The sequence below is a fragment of the Parasteatoda tepidariorum genome, chromosome 3 (genome assembly GCF_982258835.1).
Source record: "Parasteatoda tepidariorum strain Cologne lab strain chromosome 3, Ptep-v5.0, whole genome shotgun sequence".
NCBI classification, from domain to species: Eukaryota; Metazoa; Arthropoda; class Arachnida; order Araneae; family Theridiidae; genus Parasteatoda; species Parasteatoda tepidariorum.
In genome coordinates, this window is record NC_141757.1 from 106,329,360 (window position 1) to 106,353,161 (window position 23,802).

Sequence of the window (23,802 nt, forward strand, 5' to 3'; positions counted from 1 at the left end):
TTTGAACGAGGGAGGATAATCGGCCTTCGAGAAGGAGGATTTTCCTATCGCGCAATAGCAGCTCGTATGCAGCGGAACAGTTCCACAGTGATGCGAGTTTGGAAGCAGTGGACCGACGAGCACCGAACAACTCGAAAAACAGGCACTGGACGACAGAAGGTGACGTCAGAGCGCGATAATCGACATCTACTCCGCATGGCGGTGAATGATCGCACAGCTTCCTCCAGGCAGCTGGCAGCACATTGGTCTACTGCTACAGGTGTACAATTGTCGGCTTCGTCAATTCGTCGTCGTCTGCTGCGCCGTGGATTGCGTGCAAGGGTGCCATTATACAGGATTCCCCTCACGGCGGATCATCGACGGCTGCGTCGGCAGTGGGCTCTTGAGCACAGAGACTGGCGAGCTGATTGGCACCAAGTTGTCTTTTCAGATGAATCACGCTTCAATTTGTGGACCCATGATGGCCGTGTTCGTGTTAGACGTTATGCCGGTCAACGCTGCCTTCCTGAGTGTATTATTGAACGACATAGTGGTCGAACACCCGGAGTTATGGTCTGGGGTGCGATTTCGTATCATGGACGATCCAATTTGATACGAATTGAGGGTAATCTCAATAGCAACAGATACGTCCGTGAAGTGCTACAGCCCGAAGTCGTTCCTTTCCTTCAAGGCATCCCTGGAGCTATCTTTCAGCAGGATAATGCACGCCCACATGTTGCGCGGACTGTTAGAGACTTCTGTTCAGCACAACGCATGCAACTTCTTCCTTGGCCTGCTTATTCGCCGGATATGTCGCCTATTGAGCACGTGTGGGATATGGTTGGTCGGCGTCTCACTCGTGATCCGCGTCCTGCAGTTTCCAAAGACGAACTTTGGTTGCGCATACAAGCGATATGGAATTCTCTTCCTCAAGCAGATATTCAACATCTGTTTCACTCCATGCCACGTCGTATAGCAGCACTTATTGCAGCGCGTGGTGGCTGCACCAAATACTGATTTCGGACGCTTAATTTGTTTCTTTTGTTTTGAAAATTTCATCATTTATTTGTATCAGTACAAGTCGTTTATGCATTAAATTTCATTTGATTCTGATGATTCTTTCATGGTGTTGCATTTTCTACAAACAGCAGTTTATATATATATATATATATATATATATATATATATATATATATATATATATATATATATATATATATATATATATATATATATATATATATATATATATATATATATATATATATATATATATATATATATATATATATGTATATATATATATATATATATATATATATATATATATATGTATATATATATACACTGGTTATCATAAATTAAGGAAAATTCACAAAAATCGCGATAACTCAAGAAATTACACATGGAATTTTATGAAACTTACCCACAATATACAACACATAGTAAGGTATTAAACAACATAAAAAGAAATTATCAGACATTAATAGTAGTATAGAAATTAGCACATGTATAAAATAAACAAATTGGAAGTATCGGTTTGCAATAGAAAAAGTACCTTTAATATGGAATATGATTGCCTCTAGAAGCAATACAGCACAAACAGCGATGTGTGATGCTTTCAATTATGCGGTCTATCAGTTCAATAGGAAGTGAGAGCCATTGCTCTTGTAAAGCAGTTGCAAGCGTGGCAAGGGTCTGAGGGGGCGGATTGATGGCAGATACACGCCTCCCTAGAGCATCCCAAACGTGCTCGATAGGATTCAAGTCCGGGGATCGAGCTGGCCACTCCATGTGAGTAATTGTTTCCTGTTGAAGATAATCATCAACAATGCGAGCTCTGTGTGGTCTTGCATTATCGTCCTGTAACAGGAAGCAATCACCAATTGCCCCGGCATATGGGCGCACATAAGCATCAAGGATGTTGTCTCGATAAACCTGAGCATTCACGGTTCCCCTTGGAAAGACATGGAGGTATGTGCGCCCTCCTAAGGATATGCCTCCCCAAACACAGACACTGCCTCTTCCGTATGCATCTCTTTCACGGATGTTTGATGGATGATAACGGGTCCCAGGTTCTCTCCATATCAAATAACGTCTACTGTCACTTTCTAGACTAAACCTGGACTCATCCGTAAAGAGAACAGGCCTCCATTGATCTGACGTCCAGTGGACATGTTGTCGGGCCCACTGCAAACGGTCTCTCCTATGGCGTGATGTGAGCGGCACGCAAATGGCTGGTCGTCTCGCATACAGACCACCTTCGTGGAGCCTTCTGCGCACAGTTGACGTTGACACCAACCTTCCGGTGGCTGCAGCAAGAGAGGATCTAAGATGTGTCGGAGTAGCGGTTCTATTCCTGCGTGCACTTAATGTCAAATATCGGTCATCGGCACTGGTCGTAACAGTTGGCCGTCCTTGACTGAACCTCCTAGATGCCGAATCTGTGGTTTGAAATTGCCTCCAAAGTCTATGAACCACAGATGGACTCACATTTAGCCATCTGGCCACTTCTGATTGACTCTGCCCTGCCTCTAGTCTCCCGATGGCTCTCCATCGTAGTTCTTCAGGCAAATGATGCCTAGAGGTCATTATTACGAATTGGCTATCTCAGATTTTCAATGTCGCAATCACAGTAAAATTTGTGTGCTTTCTCTCAAACTTGGACTTTTATGCTCCAGGCAGATGACGTAAGCCGAGTGCAGCGCCACTAATTTGCATATTGCAATTTTACTCAGCTACTCTTAGTGGACAACATATGCAAATTTTGCACGGTTTGGCTTACTTTTGAAAGAGTTATCGCTATTTTTGTGATTTTTCCTTAATTTATGATAACCAGTGTATATATATATACAAAACAACACGAAGAAAATTAAGAAAAACAATAAGTTTCATTTATTGCGCATAAGCTGCAGGTAAATAGAACTCATAAAATAAGTTGAAGATAAAACAAAGAAAAGTTACAGACATATGAAAAAAGGGGGGAAAAGAAAAATAATAATAAAAAATAACAAGCAACTGGGGGGAAAAATAAGAAGAAAAATCCGAAAAAAATGATAATATTTTTTAAAAAAATCCGGAAAATAAAAGATTTATTATTATTATTCCCCCCCCCCCAGTTGCTTGTTATTTTTTATTATTATTCTTCTTTTTCACCCTTTTTTCATATGTCTGTAATTTTCCTTTGTTTTATCTTTGTCTTTATCATATATATATATATATATATATATATATATATATATATATATATATATATATATATATATATATATATATATATATATATATATATATATATATATATATATATATATATATATATATATATATATATATATATATATATATATATATATATATATATATATATATATATATATATATATATATATATATTCTCAAATTAAATACATTCTCAAATTAAATATTAAAATGTTGAATTTGCTATGTAAATGCTGTAAAACACAGAAGAAAACGCCTTTCCAGGTTGGTTAGTTGTTAAAAGAAGCATTTTTTATTGATGCTGATTGCTTATTTGAGGGATTTTCTATCAAACGGGAGATCATGTCAGCAATATAAGACTTACAGTTATCAGAAAATACTGTCACAAGAGGAATAGGAGCCATTTCAAAAGATATGCAAACGCAGTTGAAGAGTGATTTGAAAATATGTGAGTGGTTCTCACTACAATTTGACGAGTCTACAGACATAGCAGACACAGTACAGTTAGCAGTTATGCATGGTGAGAATGGTATTTATATATTTTACAGTAAAAGAAGAGCTGCTAAAAATATTGCCCATGAAAGGACAGACAGCGGGTGAGGATATTTATAAAACATTTATAACATATGCAAGTTTGATAAATATGCCTCTCCTAAGAAATTGTCTCGTAATGAAAATTATTACCAAACATGTAGTGGACACGTAATGAAAATTATTACAAAAATAGTCAACTTAATTCGAGCAGCTCCTTTTCAACATGGACTTTTCAAGTCTCTTTTACAAAATCCTGATGGTGCTGACAGCATTTTACACACTGAAGTACGTTGGCTCAGTAAAGGTAATGTACTTGATAGATTTATGCATTCAATTGAAGAAATAAAAAATTATCTTGCTGCCAAAAATAACATATTTTTAGAAATTAGAGATCCTCTTTGGTTAGCAGATTTGTCTTTCGTAACAGACATAATGGAAAAACTAAATAATTTAAACTTGGAGCAGCAGGGAAAGGACAAACGTATAGCAAGAATGATAGGGGCTATAAACTCGTTCAGAACTAAGCTAATTTTGGGGATATCCCATTTGTAAATGAAGTCTCTTGTGCATTTTCCAAACATGAAAAAAAATTATAGTTGACAGTGAAATTGACTTAACATTTGTAATGAACCTCCAATTGCAGCAAAATCAATCTGAAAAGCGCTTTCAACAATTTAATATCATCGAGCCTATGGTCACCTTTTTTGCAAATACTTTTACCAACCAAATAAAAGCAACCGAAAATGTAAGATTTCAAAATTTCTTCAAGTAAGGCGAGAAGAAGTGGAGATAGAAATTTTGGATCTTCCGAATGACATTATCCTCAAAACTGTTATATCAGATGAGAAATTCTGGTATATAGTTTACGGAAATAAATTTTCATTCTTAAAAAGAGCAGCATATACAATAAAGTCGCTTTTTGGTTCCACATACTTGTGTGAATCATTGTTTTCGTCAATGAATATCATAAAATCAAAATATAGATCATGACTTACAGATGAGCACCTCGACGATTGCTTGAGGGGAGGAATTTCATCATATTCTCCCAATTATGAAGCTCTGGCCAGTGAAATGCAATTCCAAAGATCACATTGACTGCATTTTATAAATTTTATAAATAATTTTTATACTCCAACCGTTTTGCATGCAGTTTAGTAATCATTTATTTTACACAAGCATATTAATACTAATTATATTCATATGTTAAATTAATTTTTAAAATTAAATCTTTTGTGCATTATATGTAGTGTGTATTATTATTTATGTCTACCAACTAAAAACTTATCTTAAAAAATAAATGGAGCCCGCCATTCGACCGATATTGTGGTATTTGCTCTTAGGTGTAAAAAGTTTGGGGACCCCTGCTGTACAGTATACACAGATCCGGGATCTTCATGCATGGTATAAAGCCACCAAAAATTGAAATTTTTTACAGATATGTTGTTTGAACAACCTTTAATTGTTAAAACTGGCAAAAGATTACGATCGAGTACTATTACGTCACTATCTGATTCAGCCGAAATTCCAGAGGTATCCACAATACATTGAACACATCCTGTAACAGAATTAAGAAAGCAATCAATAATAAAATAATTGTCTTCAAAGAAATTTCTGTTAAGAATAATATATTTTTAAAATTAAAAAAATTCTCATTCCTTCCCATTTTGAGGAGAGGAAGTTAGTGAAAAAAATAGCAGCATGAAAAGCGTAAAATATTATCAATATAATTATTACTTTCTCTGATATTTAATTTCAACTTATATAACAGTTCTCTTTGGAGCATATTTCAATCATTTTCAGCGTATACTTGTACCAAAAAACAATTAATAATGAGTATTTTATTCTTCGCATTAAATATTTAGTCATTTATTTCTTTATTAGTATACTTTCGGGTATTTAAAAAGTTTGGGTTCCGCTAAAAGAAACTCGATCATTTAAGTTTTTACAATCAAAAAAATTTTGAAGATCTCTGCCTAGAGTTTAAATCTGATTAATTGAGATTCTTGATCACACATGCACGCACGTCTTACAAAAATATGGGTTTTTATTAAATGATCTTAATTGAATTTCACCTAGTTAAAAACAGAATTCTAATTTCGATTACATAAAACAAAAGTTAAATGTTTTATTCCCAAAATTATAGCAGAAAAATTATAGTGTTCTTTTTCCATCCGAACAGCAAAATTTAAAGAAAAATCGTTTGGTGGTGCCATCTGTTGGTTTCCAGCCACCGTCTTGATATTAGTGCACGAAATTAATATTCGTCAGACGAGGATTAAATATAAACATAAAGATCTTGAAACATAAAAATTCAACAGCTATTTGGTATAAAAAAATATATAAATATAAGTTTACTTTCATTTTTAAAATTTTGTTTATGATTGAGTCTCTTTTTTGCTATACAACTTAATAAAAAAATCAATATATTTTGAAACAAAATATCTTGCACATTGTAATCTAATCCAAAGAACTAAATTATCATCATTTAAGATCGTTTTAAAATGCTAATAACTTACCTAGAGAAATTTTGAGATTAGATTTTAACTATAAGATCATTTCTAAAATACTTTACATGGTAAAAGTTTTAGTAACGCAAAGAATCTAACGTTATTTTTATATTTCAATTATATTTTATCTTTATATCTGAAAAAAAAAATTTGGGTATTTTAATACACATTCCAAGAATTAAATATTTATAAATACTGGTCATTAATACCGACTGATGACTTATTATCGCAATGAATATTATTTAAGTTAATGAATTACAATAAATAATTTTGATAACTAATTATAATGAATAATAAGTAGAATGTATTATATCGAATAAATTTATAAACACTATCCATATTGATTAATTTTATAAGAAATTAATTATATCGTTTAGCATCTACAAAAGTTCGTTAATTTTAATCGATTAACAGAATTATTTCATTTAATTATCGATTAAATTTACATTTATCACAGTCGTTTTTAATGGCCACGTAAGTAATTTACTTACTCAACGATCAATTTTATATTGGTCACAATTAAGTTTATATATATTTACAATAGATTTTTGGCTTGTCACGGTCACTGCTCTTTGTCACTATTACTTTTGAGTCTCAGGTAAAGATGTAAGCAAAAAGAAAAAAGCGAATTTTTAACAACAAGACGGTCAGTAACGTAGAAACCAAAGATGAATACAGAAAAAGACACCACTTTGGGTTTGAAACCGTAAATTAGTTTGAAATGATTATGACTACATCTAATGATGTTGCTATCTTGTGTGACATATGGTACATTAAAAGTTTCTCGTTTTTCCTTCAAAAAGTGTCGTAAATATGATTTAAATTAACTGGAATATTTTTTTCTTTATTTAATTAAAATAAAAACAAGACGCTACATGTTTAAGAGAAGTTAAAATGCATCAGAGGTACTTAATTAAAAAGTAATAAAAAATTTTAATTTAAAAAGAATTTTATAATTTTTATTGCAAAATTTAAATTAAAAGTATGTATAAAATATATGATTTAATAAATTTAAAATTACAAAAAACTATATTAATGTAAATCAAGTGTTTAGCAGTTGATTTACAAGTTTATAATGATTTAAAATATATCCTCCCATGTCACAGCTGGGTATCGAATCCTCTAGCTCTAGATTTACAGATTTGAATTTAATTACATTAAAATCCTCCCATTGTACGAAAAAAAATCTTTAAAGTGTATTTTAAGAAAAGACATACTGTTGGGAGAATAATCATCTCGATTATTATTTACGTATTATTTAAATGAAGAAATTAAAGAGTGCGAGTCTTTGATTGCCATGCTTAAAAATAGGAAAATTCAGCGATTAGCGCCATTCCAACAACTAGCGCCACAAGTGGAGTACGGTAAAGGCGCGTCGCTTTTCGGAACTATTTTGGCGTGGGTGGTTTGTCTTGCGTATGTCTCTGATAGAAACCAACAGATGGAACAAAAATATTTTTATTTTAAATGCTACTTTTCAGATTGAAAAAAAAAACACTATAATTATTATTTGTTGTAATCATTGAAATAAAAATTTAACTGTTGTTTCAACGAAATTGTATTTACAATTCTAGTTTATGTAGGTAAAATTCAATTAATGGCATTTTATTAAAACTCATATTTTTGTTAAGCTCGCATAAATGTATAATCAATAATCTCATTTAATCAGAATGTAGCTTTATACTTACTCATTTTTGCAGCAAAAAGTATACCCTTTCTTCATTTCAAGATTTTCTCTACTTAAAAGACTGCAAAAGAATATGCTAATTTCTCTTGCAGGGAAAAATATCGAAAATATTAAAAATTGCTTCCTACTTTACCCTGAAACGAGTCTTAAGGAAACATGCTTTACTGTCTCAAGGTTCATTCACCTCATGATCTAAATGAATTCAAACCTTTCAATCAAATTAACTATTATAACTTTTTTCATAACGGAAATATTTAAAATCCTGTCGTTTACAACAAAATAACAAAATCGTCCAAAGAAGTACTGTGTCACCCTTCTTCTTTTTGGTGATGATTGTTTTCAAGAGTTTAATATTTTATTTCCTCATTTATTAAGTAAATCTGTTATTGTTATGATGAAACTCAGTTGCATACATCAACTGATGAATTCCTCTTCAGAAAATCAAATAGGGAAAAAATTAACTCTCAGGTTCAAATTCTTAGTTAGGCAAATTTTCGTTCAAGTGTATCAAGCTAGAATACTACAATGCTTTATAAATACAATACTATACTTTATAAATACAATACTATGCTTTATAATACAATGTCATAGTCAATCTTGCCAATAAATGCTTTGGATAAAACTAAAAATTTGTTAATGCATTAAAATTCCTTTTATTAATATTCTTAGTTTCGTTTCGATCATAAATAAATTCATTAAATTGAAATAATACCATATATGTGTTAAAGAATTGTTTTTATATATCACAAATAAGAGACATATTAATCCGCTTAATATTTTTTTGTGTGTTTCCGTTGGTTTCCATAAAAAAAAGTAATGGACGCTAATACCCATTTAAAAATAAGATTTTTAGTTTTAAGTTATAATTGGAATGAAATAATTAGAATACTTTTGAAATTACTGTTTCCTAACAAAGCAGCAAAATTAATGATAATGAAGATTATAATTCCAACAGATTTCTACAATTCTTAAATAAAATCATAAGTTATGATTTAAATTTTTTTCTTCAAATTATTTTGAATTAAAAAAGTTTTTATAACTAGTTGATTCACAATAAAAATTTCGCTGATGTAGCAGTAACAAATGCCAAAAAATAAATAAAAATAGAATTTGAATGAAAAACGCAGTTTATAAATTTTTGAAAAATAAAACGTTATGACAATATAATTGTCCTCAAGCGGAAAAGATTTTATTACAAACTTAATTAAAATATGTTTCAGTTAGTGTGCGCTCATATTGTGCGTGACTAGATGGCGCAGATGGAATAGGAATTTTCTTTCATAAGAAAAGACGCTTTAAATTGCGTCCCAGTGACGCTATAAGCTACCGTCAATTTGAATTCAATGTCCTGAAGTATTGTCTACTAGCGAAATGATAAATTTTTAATTATAAATATAAAAAGAGTTATTTTCTTTTTTCTGCACTTTTTTGATTTTGTTGCTTCATAAAATAGTAGATACTAAACTGAAAAGGGATTAATTTGATTTTGTCATCGTATGCTACTGATCTTAAATTTTAAAAAGAATTAAGTTTGTATAAAAGCTATGAGTCATAGCGTGAAGCCGCACCGCGATTTGTACTTTACTAATGCGCTTGATTCAGAACTATACTGTATTAGGCAGTAAGGAGAAGGGAGATCTTGAAGGGTGGGAGACGAAACGTGGAATTTTGAAACGAAAGGATGAGTTTGTGAAACTGGATGTAAGGAGGAGGTGGCAAAATGACAAAATCATGGATGTTTTCCAACCTTCTGATTTCCATTTAAAATACTAACGCTTGTGAATTGCACCGCTACGAAAGTTCAGCGAGGATCCTTGAAGCAACAAGTTTGTATAGGTCAGGGATGGCAAACCTTGTAGAGAAGTGTAGGTAAACTTAAGCTCATTATTCTTTTTTACGTTCCAGCTCGTTGGTCATTAAATTTTTGTGAAACGTGAACACATATATGTTATTCTCCCTTCACGGCCAACGGTATTTTTGACGAAACGAGCCTTTCCGACTTTCCCTGGGTCAGTGTTATATAATATAATATAATATAATATAATATAATATAATATAATATAATATAATATAATATAATATAATATAATATAATATAATATAATATAATATAATATAATATAATATAATATAATATAATGTAATGTAATGTAATGTAATGTAATGTAATGTAATATAATATAATATAATATAATATAATATAATATAATATAATATAATATAATATAATATAATACAATATAATATAATATAATATAAGGTAAGGTAATGTAATGTAATGTAATGTAATGTAAAGTAATATAATATAATATAATATAATATAATATAATATAATATAATATAATATAATATAATATAATATAATATAATATAATATAATATAATATAATATAATATAATATAATATAATATAATATAATATAATATAATATAATATAATATAATATAATTTAGTCAAGTCTACATTTTTTTGTTCAATATTTTGTTATTGCTAAAGTATTGTAATATTCACAAAAAAAATTTTCATGAAAAACACTTCAAAAAAAAACTCGATCTTAATGAGGAGAATATTTCTGTTGAAAATAAAGAAAAAACAAATTGCGGCATTTAACCATTCCTTATAATCCCCAATATAAAAAATTAGTTTAACAATTAATCATTACACATGTCACTGATTAAATAGATCTGATTTTGTCTCACCAACCTTGCAATTGAATTAAGCAAGAATAAAAAAAAATAGCCTAACTCTGACTGTTTCCTCACTTAATTGGGTTACTAAATAACGAAGTATTCAAAGGTAATGGAAATCAGATTCATAAAATTCTTCAAGAGAACATTTTTTTTTCCCTTTTGAAAGGGTGTGCATAATCTTAATGTTTGTCATCTGAAAAAAATATTTTATAAGGGAATACTCTTCTATAGACATTCTGTATCTCCTTAACTCTTTTAAGGCTCTTATTTTCGTCATTGGCTAGTTTTAAAACTATTTTAAAGTAGCCAATTAAAATAGCTGTGGCAATTTGCAAAGTATCTTCACGATACTTTGTAAATATGAAAAGAATAGCGTAGTATGAAAAGAGTAGCGATATCTCTTCGGTGAGCATTGTTCGGTACACAAAATGCTCTTAACTGAAGCCACAATAATTGTATATTTTGAAACGAAAATGTTTATTGCTCTTGTGAGAAATATTTACGTTCATAAGACAAAATAAATAATGATGAATGAGAAGCAATAGCGGAGCTCCGTTAGAGTCTCTTGAAATATAAATAAAAGATGATTAAACGTTTCTTAAAAAGTTGAGATTTGACCATCTAGATGGAAATTATCAAAATCATTGAATAATTATAAATGCTTGTAAATTTTTACGGGTACAAATAATGAAATGTTGGGCTAACTTTTTTAATATTAAAAAATTAGATCACAGCAACTTTTCATGTTTGAAAAACTGGGGTTTAAACATAAGTAATAGCTGCAAACTCACTGCAGTTATGAAAGTAGCATATTATTCATAAAAAATTTTATTATGTGACATTATCGTGTGAGTGGCGAACTTGTGATATTTTCAGAATTAACATAAAGGGAATGAAAACTTTCCTATAGATAGGCTAAGCTTCAGGTCATGAATAATAGTTGTAAACTCAATGCAGTTATGAAAGTAGCATATTATTCATAAAAAAATTTATTATGTGACATTTTCGTGTGAGTGGCAAACTGGTGATATTTTCAAAATTAACATAAAGGGAATGAAAACTTTCCTATAGATAGGCTAAGCTTCGGGTCATGATTAATAGTTGTAAGCTCAATGCAGTTATGAAAGTAGCATATTATTCATAAAAAATTTTATTATGTGACATTTTCGTGTGAGTGGCAAACTTGTGATATTTTCAGAATTAACATAAAGGGAATGAAAACTTTCCTATAGATAGGCTAAGCTTCGGGTTATGAATAATAGTTGTAAACTCAATGCCGTTATGAAAGCAGCATATTATTCATAAAAAAATTTCATTATGTGACAACATAAACTTAGAAAAGTTCGAGAACACTTTTTATCCTCCGTTTTTCCCCCTTCATGAAAGGGTTGAAGTAATGGGAAATGATTGATTTAATAACACTTAGAAACAATTTATTATCACCTCTTAAACTTAAAAACTACCTAGATAAATTTATTCTTAATTACAAAATATACTTTTTCTGTTCCTTTTAAGCAGCAACCCTTTATAAATACTCTAAGAAATGAATACTATTAATGCCTTACTGTATGCATCCCCTTGATATGTCTCTCTGTATCTATTCCTTGAGTTAATGCCTTACTGAATCCACCCCCTTGCTATTTATTATTCATTTTCTTTTAACGCGAGCATTAAGTTTCATTTCACGTGCTCTTAAGTATTTTTTAAAATAATTACCATAAAAGTACAATAAAATTTTGAGCATGAAAACATTTAAATGTCTTACAAAAACTCCAACAATAGTTCTTTTAATGAATAAGGAAGAGCTTGTATTATTTTAGGAAAGCAGACAAAGGTTTGTAATTTGTTTCGCAAGAAAACCACTTCAAAGAGACATATCTTATCTTTCGTATTTTTAAAATATTCCATTAATAAATGATACGAAATCATATTCTATTCCTCTTTAATGCATACATATAACCAATTCTTATTGCCAAATAAATTGAAATGCATTTAGTACAGAGTCAAAGATTTTCTTTCTTTATGAATTATCATTATCTTTTATTTTCAGCAAAAAAATGTCTCGAGTAAATTTTGTAGGGTTTTTTGCATGCAAAAGGGTAGTAAAAAATCGAACAGTAAATTAAAATTTAAGACATTTTTCGTCAGTATTATTTCTTAACACTCCAAATTAGTTGCTCAACATTTGATATTTTTATTTAAATTCAATTCCTCCCCATCACTTAAAATTATATTCCCAAAAAAGATTTCAAGAAAAATAAATACTCATGTGCATTACGATAGTGTTCCGTTATTAACACCCATATCAGAAAGTTTTAGATTCCCAGACAAAAATGAAGCAAATAATAAAAAATGAGCATATAAACTAGGAAGCAAAAGTTAATGAAGCAGAAATGAATGAACGCCATAATTTGTGAAGTAAAAGATTTTTTTTTTCAGTATAAAGTACATCTTTTCACTTAAAATATTAATAAGTTCTAGAAGTAATAAAATATATAAGTAATAAAGTTAATGTAAAATATAAGTATAAAATAATATTAATAAATATGATGGATTTTAATAAGTTCTCCTTTCTTGAACATTTTTAAACTTCGCAAAAGGAATTAAGGTTTTTAAGTTCATTCTTTTCAGATACTACTTAATCATGCATTTATTGAATAAAAAATTAAACCATAGGTAAATTTTAAAAATATCTAATTAGTTTTCCACATTGTTCTAAATATAGAATCAAAAAATAAAAATTTATAATTTGTTTCACGGTTTTTAATGAAATATTTGTTTTTCTGGTGTTTTACTTTTTATTATTTCATTAATAATGTATTTTTATGTTCAATAAGACTTACTTTTTAAATATTTCCTAAACAAATTATACTAGTAATTAAATATTTATCAATTGAAGCAATGTGTTTACTTATTTATCTATTTATTAATTTTTTTTTTGAGATGCGCTATTATGGCAAGTAAACATTTTTGTATATTTAACTTGAACAAAATATTTACAAATGTTAGCAATTTTTTTTTTAATAATTTTCAATGGCACTTCTTTAAATGCAAATAAAGCTCTGATTTCATATATATATTTGTTTTAAACAAAAAGAATTTTTTCCCTCCCATGAGGTCCAAAAAATATTTCGGACCTTTTTTTTGAACAAAATTTAACTTTGAATTTTATTTAAATACTTTTATTGGATGAAGAATGGATAAAAACACGGAAAAGAACATTTAAAAAACTTGCTCGACTTTTAAATATTTAATGGAAGTTTCTTCATTAATATTTTAATAACCATATGATACACATTTTTTAACCATACACAACCCTTTAATTTTTTTGAAAAGCCTCTTAGGAAAATTTGCCATAGAGAAGCCTATGATAATCTATGGCAACCTATGGCTACCATAGAAATTTGTATGGCAAGATGCCATACGCCTATGGTTACCATAGAGATTTGTATGGCACAACCCCATAAGCCTATGGCTACCATAGAAATTTATATGGCAAGATACCATACGCCTATGGTTACCATAGAGACTTGTATGGCAAAACCCCAAAAACCTATGGCTACCATAAAGATTTGTATGGCAGCATACCATAGACCACACACACACCAACATTTAACCCCGCGCCTAAGCCCCTAAAAGGGCATTTATCGGTTAATGGTTAAGGTTGGAAGACGAGACAGATAGAAAAAAAGAGAGGAAAAAATAGCAAATAGAAGCAAAAAAGAGACGAAAATAAAAAGAAATATGAAAAAAAAGAAACGATTATTCTATTTGTTAGGGCATTTGATTAAAAAGTGTCCAGAGCTAATTGGCCAAGTTTAGTTGTGGTTGTTGCTCAACTTTGCATAATTTTGTCATTTTTTCATGAAAATTATTTCAGGATTTCCTCGTATTCTTCTAGAAAATTAATGAGGTTTGTTGCCTTCTGTTTCAACTTCGGATTCTTATGGATGGATCTCTTCCAGGCTATGAGGAATTCTAGCTTTGGTTGTTTAAAGTGGTAGGATGTGGTAAGCGGACATTCTATTGCATAATGCCACACTGTTCCTACTCCTACACAGGCACATGTATTGTCAGTTGCCAGGCAGAATCGCTTTAGATATGCTTTAAAGGGGCCATGCTCTGTAAAGAAGAGGATTAGCTGTCTATTCCATTCCAAAGGTTTAAATGAGACATCTGGTATAAATTCTATGATTAATGTTCCTGATTTTGGTTTGTGATGATGCCAGTAGTGTTGCCAGTCCTTTTTAATTTGTGTTTTGGCTTTAAGCTTAATGAATGAGTGTGTAACTTTGATGTTTAAAAATTGACCCGTATTAATTGCCTCTTTAGCTAAATTATCAGCTTGCTCGTTTCCATCGTTGTTATTATGTGCTTTAATCCATGAGATTTGAAGGTCATTAGTATTATTAAGTAGATTTTGGATGTCTTGTATAATCTGATGAGTGGTATTATAATTCTTAAGTGCTATTATTGTTGAGAGGCTGTCTGACCATATTGTAGTTTGGCTCGCGATTTTTTGCTTTATGGCGTGGGTGATGGCTTCCTTTAATGCTGTTGCTTCCGCCTGGAATACAGTGTTGTAAGAACTAAGTTTCAATTGTGTGGCCGATGTAATTATGCCATCTTCATATTGTACAATTGCAGCACCCGTTCCATCAGCCTTCTTGGATCCATCTGTAAATATGTTTATTTTTCTTGTTAATTTAGCTTGTTTAATGAATATAAAATTATTTGTCTTTATGTTGAAATTTGCAGGGTGGATATCATTTAATTTAATTTTTTTGTCAATTTGAGTGGAGTGAAAGTATACCATAGACCAATGGTAACCATAAGGATTTGTATGGCACGTCACCATTGGCCTATGGCAACCACAGAAATTCGTATGGCAGTATACCATAGGCCAATGGTAACCTTAAAGATTTGATGGCAGTATACCATAGAGAAAAGCTGATCTAGATCTCCACCAACGAAACAACAACTTCTATGGAGTCCTCAAAAACATCTTCTAAGAGAAATAAATATCCACTATTTCACCCTGAAGTTAATTAAATTCAACATGTAATCCCTCAACGCATTCCTGGTGAGTCTTTTCCGGCTTCCGGGTGGCCAATTTTCCTATTTTTGAGTGTTTGAAATCCGATGTTCCATTCTTTTAGGCTTAGAGTATCAGACCGCCATGTTAACGTGTCATCCACTTCAAGTGGAATCTTTCGCCAACTTCGGCGACTTATTTTAATATTTTTTTTATCTCATTCTTGGTCAAAAACATTTTATTGCAAACACCTATGCGATTATTTTTCTGAATTTATAAAGTTTTTAATTTCCGGCAGTCTGGTACTTTTATTATCTGTATCTTTTTAAAGTATGTCGCGATTGGGTATAGGCTTTCGCTATGTTAAAACTTGCCATTTGTTGAGTTTGTACACTTTAATTAATATCTTGATATTATATTTTTATCTAAATTTTTTATATTTCGTTTCCCCAACCGTTTCTGATTAAACGACATCTTTCTTTTTATTTTATCCCCTCCCTCTGATTTTATATAAATTTTTAAAGTCACATCACTTTTCCATTATTAATGGTGTTCTATTCCCCATAGCAATTTGTATACTATCTTCATGATGAAAAACGCGGTTAAGTGCTTATGATCAAGCCAGATCATCATTTCTTTAATAATTAAAATTTTTTAATTCTTTTAACTTGTTCGGTGATAATTTCATTTTATTGCTGTCATATATCAATATCAAAGTCAGTGTTAACATTCTCATTAGTTTTTGATTTTAATTCCACTTAGGTTATTGCAATGCTTTTTTACATTATCTTACATACTTTAGGGCTTTATATTTTTATTTTGTGTTTAATTTTTGCTTGCCATTAAATTGTTTTTATCGTGTCTCTGTGTTTTACTATCTTACAACTAATATTTCTTAACTATCCACATATATTTGTACAATGTTCTGTTACATATTTATACATAGCTTAGGGTCATCACTTAACTAGATTTGCTGGATTACTGGTTCACAATAATTTTGCTTCAATATTATCAACGGGACAGTCCCTGGCCATATCATCTGCTGCTGCTACCAAAAATGCTTTTAACAATTTAATCATTCCTTAAGCTTACAACTTTTTCGTCATAGCGATGCCCTATACCCAATTAATTTTTATTTACTATCCCTGACCAAGTGTAAATAGCAATTATTAATTTTACCAATTTTAATCATGTCTTAAACATGTTTCGTAATTACCAATGTTTCTATATTGCGTTCTCTTTTCTAACTGTGCTTAACACAACTCAACATAAATTTTCTGAGTTTTATATCCCTCACTAGTAGGGGATCAACTAATTTAGCCTGTTTTCTATTCTTAGCTTTTCATAGTCCAATACCATCTTTTTTATAGATAAAATTTTGTTCACATGCCACCACTGGCAGCACCGTTACATATTCGGCTTTTGTCCCGTTTGGTCTATTTTAAACTAATTTCGCTTCGACCACCGGCCCCACTCTTTATCTTTTGAGTTTTCATAGTATTTTATTGTTTTAGTAGTCTGTTTAATTTTTAGCTTAGTATCACATATCAAAATTTTAAAAAATTTCATACTCGCTCCGACCATCGGACCATTATTTAAATTTGCTTTATTTTAGGTTCCTCTAATATCTGACGCTTATCTAACTAATTAGGATACCAATCAATCAAATTAACGTTTTTTATACTCGCTCCGACCTCCAGACTCACTTTCTATTTTCTTGTTTTTTACAGTTTTAACAAATATTGGTTGCCTGTACTCAATATATTTTGCTCCTAATCAACACAACCAATACTTTCCCCACTCGCTCCGGGGGCCGGACCCATTTTCTAACGGTTAGTACTAACTATTTAAAATTTATTTGAATAAGAACAGCATTCAGAAAGGATTCTGCAAGTGAAACAGGAGAAGTTTATTAAAGAAATTTAAAAAAAAATAGCTTTCTGGATATATATTTATTTTACAATTACTAAATTTTGCATTTTTAATATCCATTGCGAAAGATTCTTGTAAGTAACTATTTTTTGATGTATGATAAAATATCAACGAGAAATGTTGCTATAGCTGTATGGCAAAAGTGTACCATAGCCTATGGAAAAATATTTCGTCATAAGCTGTAGCGCATCTTAGTTTAATGGCAAAAATTTGCCATATAAAAAAATGCCATAGGATATTCCTATGGGGTTTTGCCTATGGTAAAATTTTGCCATACACTTTTGCCATATACGTATGGCAAAATTTTGCCATATAAAAAAATGCCATAGGATATTCCTATAGGGTTTTGCCTATGGCAAAATTTTGCCATATACGTATGGCAAAATTTTGCCTTATAAAAAAATGCATAGGATATTTCTATGGGGTTTTGCCTATGGTGAAATTTTGCCATACACTTTTGCCATATACGTATGGCAAAATTTTGCCATACATGTATGGCAAAATTTTGCCATAGGCAAAACCCCATAGGAATATCCTATGGCATTTTTTATGGCAAACCTATGGCAAATTTTCCTAAGGGGCTTAATTAGAGAATGTAAATAAACTCATTAAAACAATCTTTTAATTGAAATTATTATTTGCCTTTCAAAAATTTTATGTGCTAATAAAAGTCTTTAAATATTTTTTGATGCTGAGTATCTAATTATATAGTATAATAAACATTTAATTAAACATTTTGTATAATGTTTTAAAATATATATATTTCTGTCCATTAATCAATTAACTAAATCGAAAAACAATCTCAAGAGCTGCAAATAAGTGAAATACTAACAATACACGCTCGTTTGTTTTTAATAATTGTTTATTAAAATATTCCAGGTTTAAGATTTTAATTGCTTTTATTTATTCATATAAATTATAAAATGTATGTATTATAAAATTTCTGGAGTTAAAAACTCTACTTTGCAATGATGGGTGAACCCAAAGAGCTAATCATAACGCGCTTGAGTTTCAGCCTGACTCGGAGTTATCTTATCCAGACGATACTTGCCTGAAAGCAGCCTGGATGAATAGGAAATTGAAAATCAGGTTTTCGTTCCTTCTGTGACTTCACGTGCCTGATGTCAGGCATTTTGTAAATGGCCATCGTGTAACTAGAAAGGGGAAAAACCTAAATATAACTAAATAGAATAGTGCAGTGTTTTTTTAATATATATTTACACTGAATCGAATGATGTAAAAATATATAAAGTATAAAAATTCTGATTTCTTTTCATTCTTGTCTGAAAATTTTGTTTAAATAAATATGGCACTATTTCTCAAGTACTTTGGCCACAAAAAAAAAGACAATAGGAGTTAAAGTTTAAAAGTTAATTTATAAAAAGTACAACTTTGTATTTATAGATATACATCCATCCCTTCAACATTGCCAAAAAGATTCGATAGTACGTATTTTTTTCGCGACTACAAGGCTGCACCTTCTTTTCCGTGTGTTTTCTATGGTTATACTGTTTAGTTGCTAAAATATTTTATCACAATTTCTGTGACATAAATTCTGCAAAAAGATTACAAATTACAGGAAATACCTCTATACAATCAAAATAATTAAAAACATGTTACAAAATTACGGAATTAGGAGCTTTATTTGCTTTAGATGTTTTTAATTATTTCCGAAGGTTAGAGCATCGATTAAAATTCAAAGAAAAATATTCAACAGCACACTATTAAATTAAATTATAATTAACATTTATGAAATAACGATTTAATAAATAAAAACATATTGCATAATTTAATAACATTAAAAATAACTGAAAACACGTTTAAGAAATTTATACCTACAAAGAAATTAAGTGCTTTATTCGCTTCATACCTTTTCATTATTTAAAAAGTTTCAAGCATGGATTAAATTTAAAGAAAAAAAGAAAGCTGGTATCAATTAAGTTAAAAAGCAAATGTTTTATGTCACGAAAGACAGAACTGAATTTGCTGCGACAGTTAGAGAACATTACACTTCGCAAAGGGAAAAAAAGGAATCAAGTAATTTGAAAGGCATTTTATTTTTGCCAGTGAAAACTTTATCAAATTCACCATTAAGTGAATGAATTGATTGAATTAAATTTCACATTAACTGTGAATCTTAGTTACATTTTTACAAGGATCAATACTTTTAATAGCTTGTGTGAAAGCCAAGCGACAGAAAAAGTATTATGATGTTGAAAGAAATCATTTTTAAAAAATCTCTTTTAAATTTTTTTCTCTACTTTTTGATAGAAGTTTTATAAAAAAATAATTCTCAGTTTAATATTTAATACCGTTAAATTCCCTTATAAATTCAAATTGAAATTCATTTCTACATTAGTGGAACAATTTCCACAATCTAAGCCAAATTCACTCCACAATAAGCACACCGGACAAAAAATTAGTAACCCTTAGAAAAATCATGAAAAGCATCATGTAATAACGTGTAACACTGCCTCTGGATTTGATAACCTCCTTGATTTGGTGAGGAAGTGAGTCCACCAGGTTTCAAAGGTACGTCGAATCCAGTTTAAGCCACTCTCTGAGGATTTGATTGTGCAAATCCACCAAATTGCGGGGATACTGATTTTGTCATCTTAGCCGTTGTTCCAGCAAGTCCCACAATATTTAAATGGGGTTCAATCACGTGATTTTGCAGGTCAGTTCAGGTGTAATTGAGTGTCTGAGTGTTCATAAAGCCAGTCACATATTCTTCCAGCCTGATGAATTTTTCTGTTTTCATCTTGAAAACTAGGGTTATCGATAGCATACTCTTCATGATCATGTTGACTGAAAGGCAACACCTGATCAGCGAGAATGTTCAAATAAACATGTTGGTTCATGTTAGTGGACACCTCAGTAAGGAATCCATAATAAGAAAAGCACCCCCAAAACATGACAGATCCAACTCCGGCTTGAACCTGACCTTGCACACAGTCAGGATGAAATGCTTCATCTGGTCTTCGGTGCATTTGACGACGTGCGTCATTTGAATAAAGGCGAAAGCGTGATTCGTCGGACCGTACTACATTCCGCCAGTCAACAACTGTCCACGTTCGGTGACTTCTAGCCCACAGAAGCGGCACAGCTTTAGGTGCCTGTGTGAAAGATGGCCTGTTACGAGGTGTTCGACTCCAAATGTTCATTGATGCAACTCTCGTCGCAATTTTCTCTCTCTGACAGATTAGGATAGACCTTCATTCACTAACTGAAGCAATTACTGGCGTGTTTAGAAGCGATTTTGATTGACAAGTCGTGAAACACGTATCCGGTCCCTTTCATGCTGGATCTTTTTCCAACCATAATTCTGACGTCGTCCTTCGTGACCATGTGTATTACACCACTGCCTGTAGACACATTGAATAATTCGCATCAAAACATCCAGCAAATTCATTCACCGTATGATTAAGGGCAAGGCCAAGCACAAGTGCTCCTTTTTACCTCTCTGTCATATCCTTACACTTACCCATATTTACACACAATTTCTGCCTAAACAAAAATATCTCACTGATCACGTTGAGGCAGTGCGCACGCAGTTGAGCGAGTCACTTGACCACTGCGTCATTTTACGAATCCTAACGATTCATCGAAGCTTGTGCACTGGGGTGACTGATTTTTTGTCTAGTTAGCTTATGAGATCTCAGTCATTGCAGTCCTGCCGATGAAAATAAATCATTAAAAAAGTAAGCAGATATAAAAGTAAGCAAAAAAAATATGTTACGCTTTAAAATTGAAAATGATTGCGAGTCAAATCAAGTGGTTAAGAAACAAGATGAGAGCAGAAGGCGAAATCTTTTTGCCAAAAAAAAAAAAATTAAATAAATAAAAAAAAAAAATAATGCACAGATTCATCAAACAAATCAGCGACTTTGTCATATGTTCTTATAGAATTATCCAAAAAAAAAAATTTAAGTCATTAAACATCTTTATAGATTTATCAATCTTTCCTTTATCATTACTACTTCTATAAGTATATTTATAAATGCTGCTTAAAATCTTAATTGCTCGGTTTCACCAACTGGAAAATGGAAGAATATCATTGAGTTCTAGGACGAATGATAGTTTTTATGTATCCTGTCCATCGTATGTATTATCATATTCTCCTACAACCATTAACAATTCACTGCTGGCTGAAAGTGTTCTCCTTATTATTCCAAACATTTTAAGCTGCTGTTCGTAGCATCCAATTCATACCCGTTTCTCGTACCCGTCTAATAAAGAAATACTTCTCACCAGTTGTCTAGAAAACTTTCGGTGACTATGGTAACGAGTTAGTGATACGGGATAAGTACTAAAGGACAAGTTTTGACTTAGGACGGATGGGAAAAAGTATTAAAAACCTCCCTACTTTGAAATTCACTTTTCCTTGTTTTCATAGCAACAGACAACCTCCGGTTCTATAGAGGAAGGAGTTCTTTTGTTTGACCGATGTAATTTCATTTGGGCAACTTTTTTGCGGTCATTCTCTTTGCTGTTTATGAGGATACTCTACTACCCTGTGGAATTCCAGTGATAATCAGTTCTTCACGTTAAGTGACCGGTCAATCGCCCTTTTAAATTTTCTCTAATTCTCAGTGGTATCGAAACTGATTATTTATTGCGTTATCACTGTTACTCGCTTCCTGACTTTTCTTGTAAATTATGTGACCATGCGTGAGTTAACACGCGATTCTCCCTTCAAAGCCCACGGTATCATATATGAAAAGAGCCTTTCCGACTCTAGCAGCTCGAGATCACACAGACTTATTCTCAATTCGGTACTCTCGTATTATTACTCTTGTTAGTACGTGTTCGTACTCCTCTGTATGTATTCTTTCTAAGCATGCTGGTGTCAGGAAGCGCTTCTTTCTCGTCTAGCTGGTCCCGGACGGTATAAAACTAACTGATGACAGTTAAGATTAACTTGGATGAGACCACATTTGCACTTCGCTGAAACATATCTCATAATAAAATATATTTCAACTGCATTTTTAAAAAATATTATCTATTGTTGTTGTTGACGTATGCCTGTTTAGGCAGCGATTGTTCTTGTTTTCCAGCGACGCCATCTATGGCCAAGAATTCGACTTCTGACACACCATAAGTCGCGGCGGACCCATTCATTCATCCACAGATCGTAATTTTGGCCTGAATCAGAGAACGATCGATCTCCAATCCATTACCCCCAGAGGTATTGATTTGCTAAGGGAACATGGGGGACATTTGCGACTCGACAGATTTAACATGCATCAGTCACTTTACTACACGGGGAGTCTTCGGCTGGCGGGGTTCGAACCCACGAACTCTCGGACATGGGCCTATAAAGTCTAAAAATATAAGAAAGATAATTGGTTTGCAAAAGCATGAATAAAAGTAAAAATATCAAAAACTAACGGGCTGGCAAAAGCATAAATAAAATAAACACATAAGAAGATAAATTTAAATTCGCGATCGCAACGAACTATAGGGGGCGTTGCTGTATGAGACTAATACCTGCGAATTCTATATGAACAGTCATTCATTTACTCTAGAGACGTCTTTAATGTAGCGTGTAGCATTGCAACGCTCCTCCTTTATCTTGGCTAATTAAATTTAAAAAAGAAAAATTTTTAATATCCTTTCTTATGCAAACGAAAACAAAATGGTATCTCTTTTTTTTAGAGAAGGAACATCCAAAACACATCGGAAAAATATTTGCACATAAACAGAAAAAAATATGTATATTCTTATAAGAGTTAAAACCTAATTCCCGAGAAATAGTTTTACTAAATTTAATGATATAACATGAAAGGCCTATTTAAACTTTACTTTCCATAGTTTTAAGAATCATATTACTTCAAAAATTAAAATGAACAAAAAATATACATAAGCCTCATTTTATGAAATTTAATTTAGTAAAAAAAGTTTTTTGACAACAATTTTTATCAAAGTTTTCAATCAAAATCATTATTTAGTATCATTATCATTAGTATCATTTAGTATCATTAATCATTATCAAAGTATCAACAATTTTTAAAAAGTTTTCAATCAAAATCATTATTTAGAAACTTAAAAACGTAAAATAAAGAATGCTTACGATACAAAGCAAAAAAGAAAAAACCAATTCTAAAAATTCCCTACATTAAAATAAACAACTTTCATGTTTTTTCTATTTTGATTCATAATTGGAAGCAGAAAACCATTCTATAGAAAACTATCATCAAATAAGAAAAAAACTA

The 23,802-nt window shown here is 31.2% G+C and overlaps 1 protein-coding gene across 1 annotated transcript; it reads right to left on the reverse strand.

Annotated features, from left to right (window-relative positions):
* Nucleotides 1–14,491: 14,491 nt before the first annotated feature.
* LOC139425337 (uncharacterized) lies at nucleotides 14,492–18,734 on the reverse strand. The gene is made up of 2 exons (XM_087160220.1): nucleotides 18,635–18,734; nucleotides 14,492–15,297 (listed from the first exon to the last, which is right to left on the reverse strand). Exons 1-2 carry the CDS (start codon nucleotides 18,732–18,734, stop codon nucleotides 14,492–14,494), a joined length of 906 nt encoding a protein of 301 aa, XP_087016346.1.
* Between the last annotated feature and the right edge of the window lie 5,068 nt (nucleotides 18,735–23,802).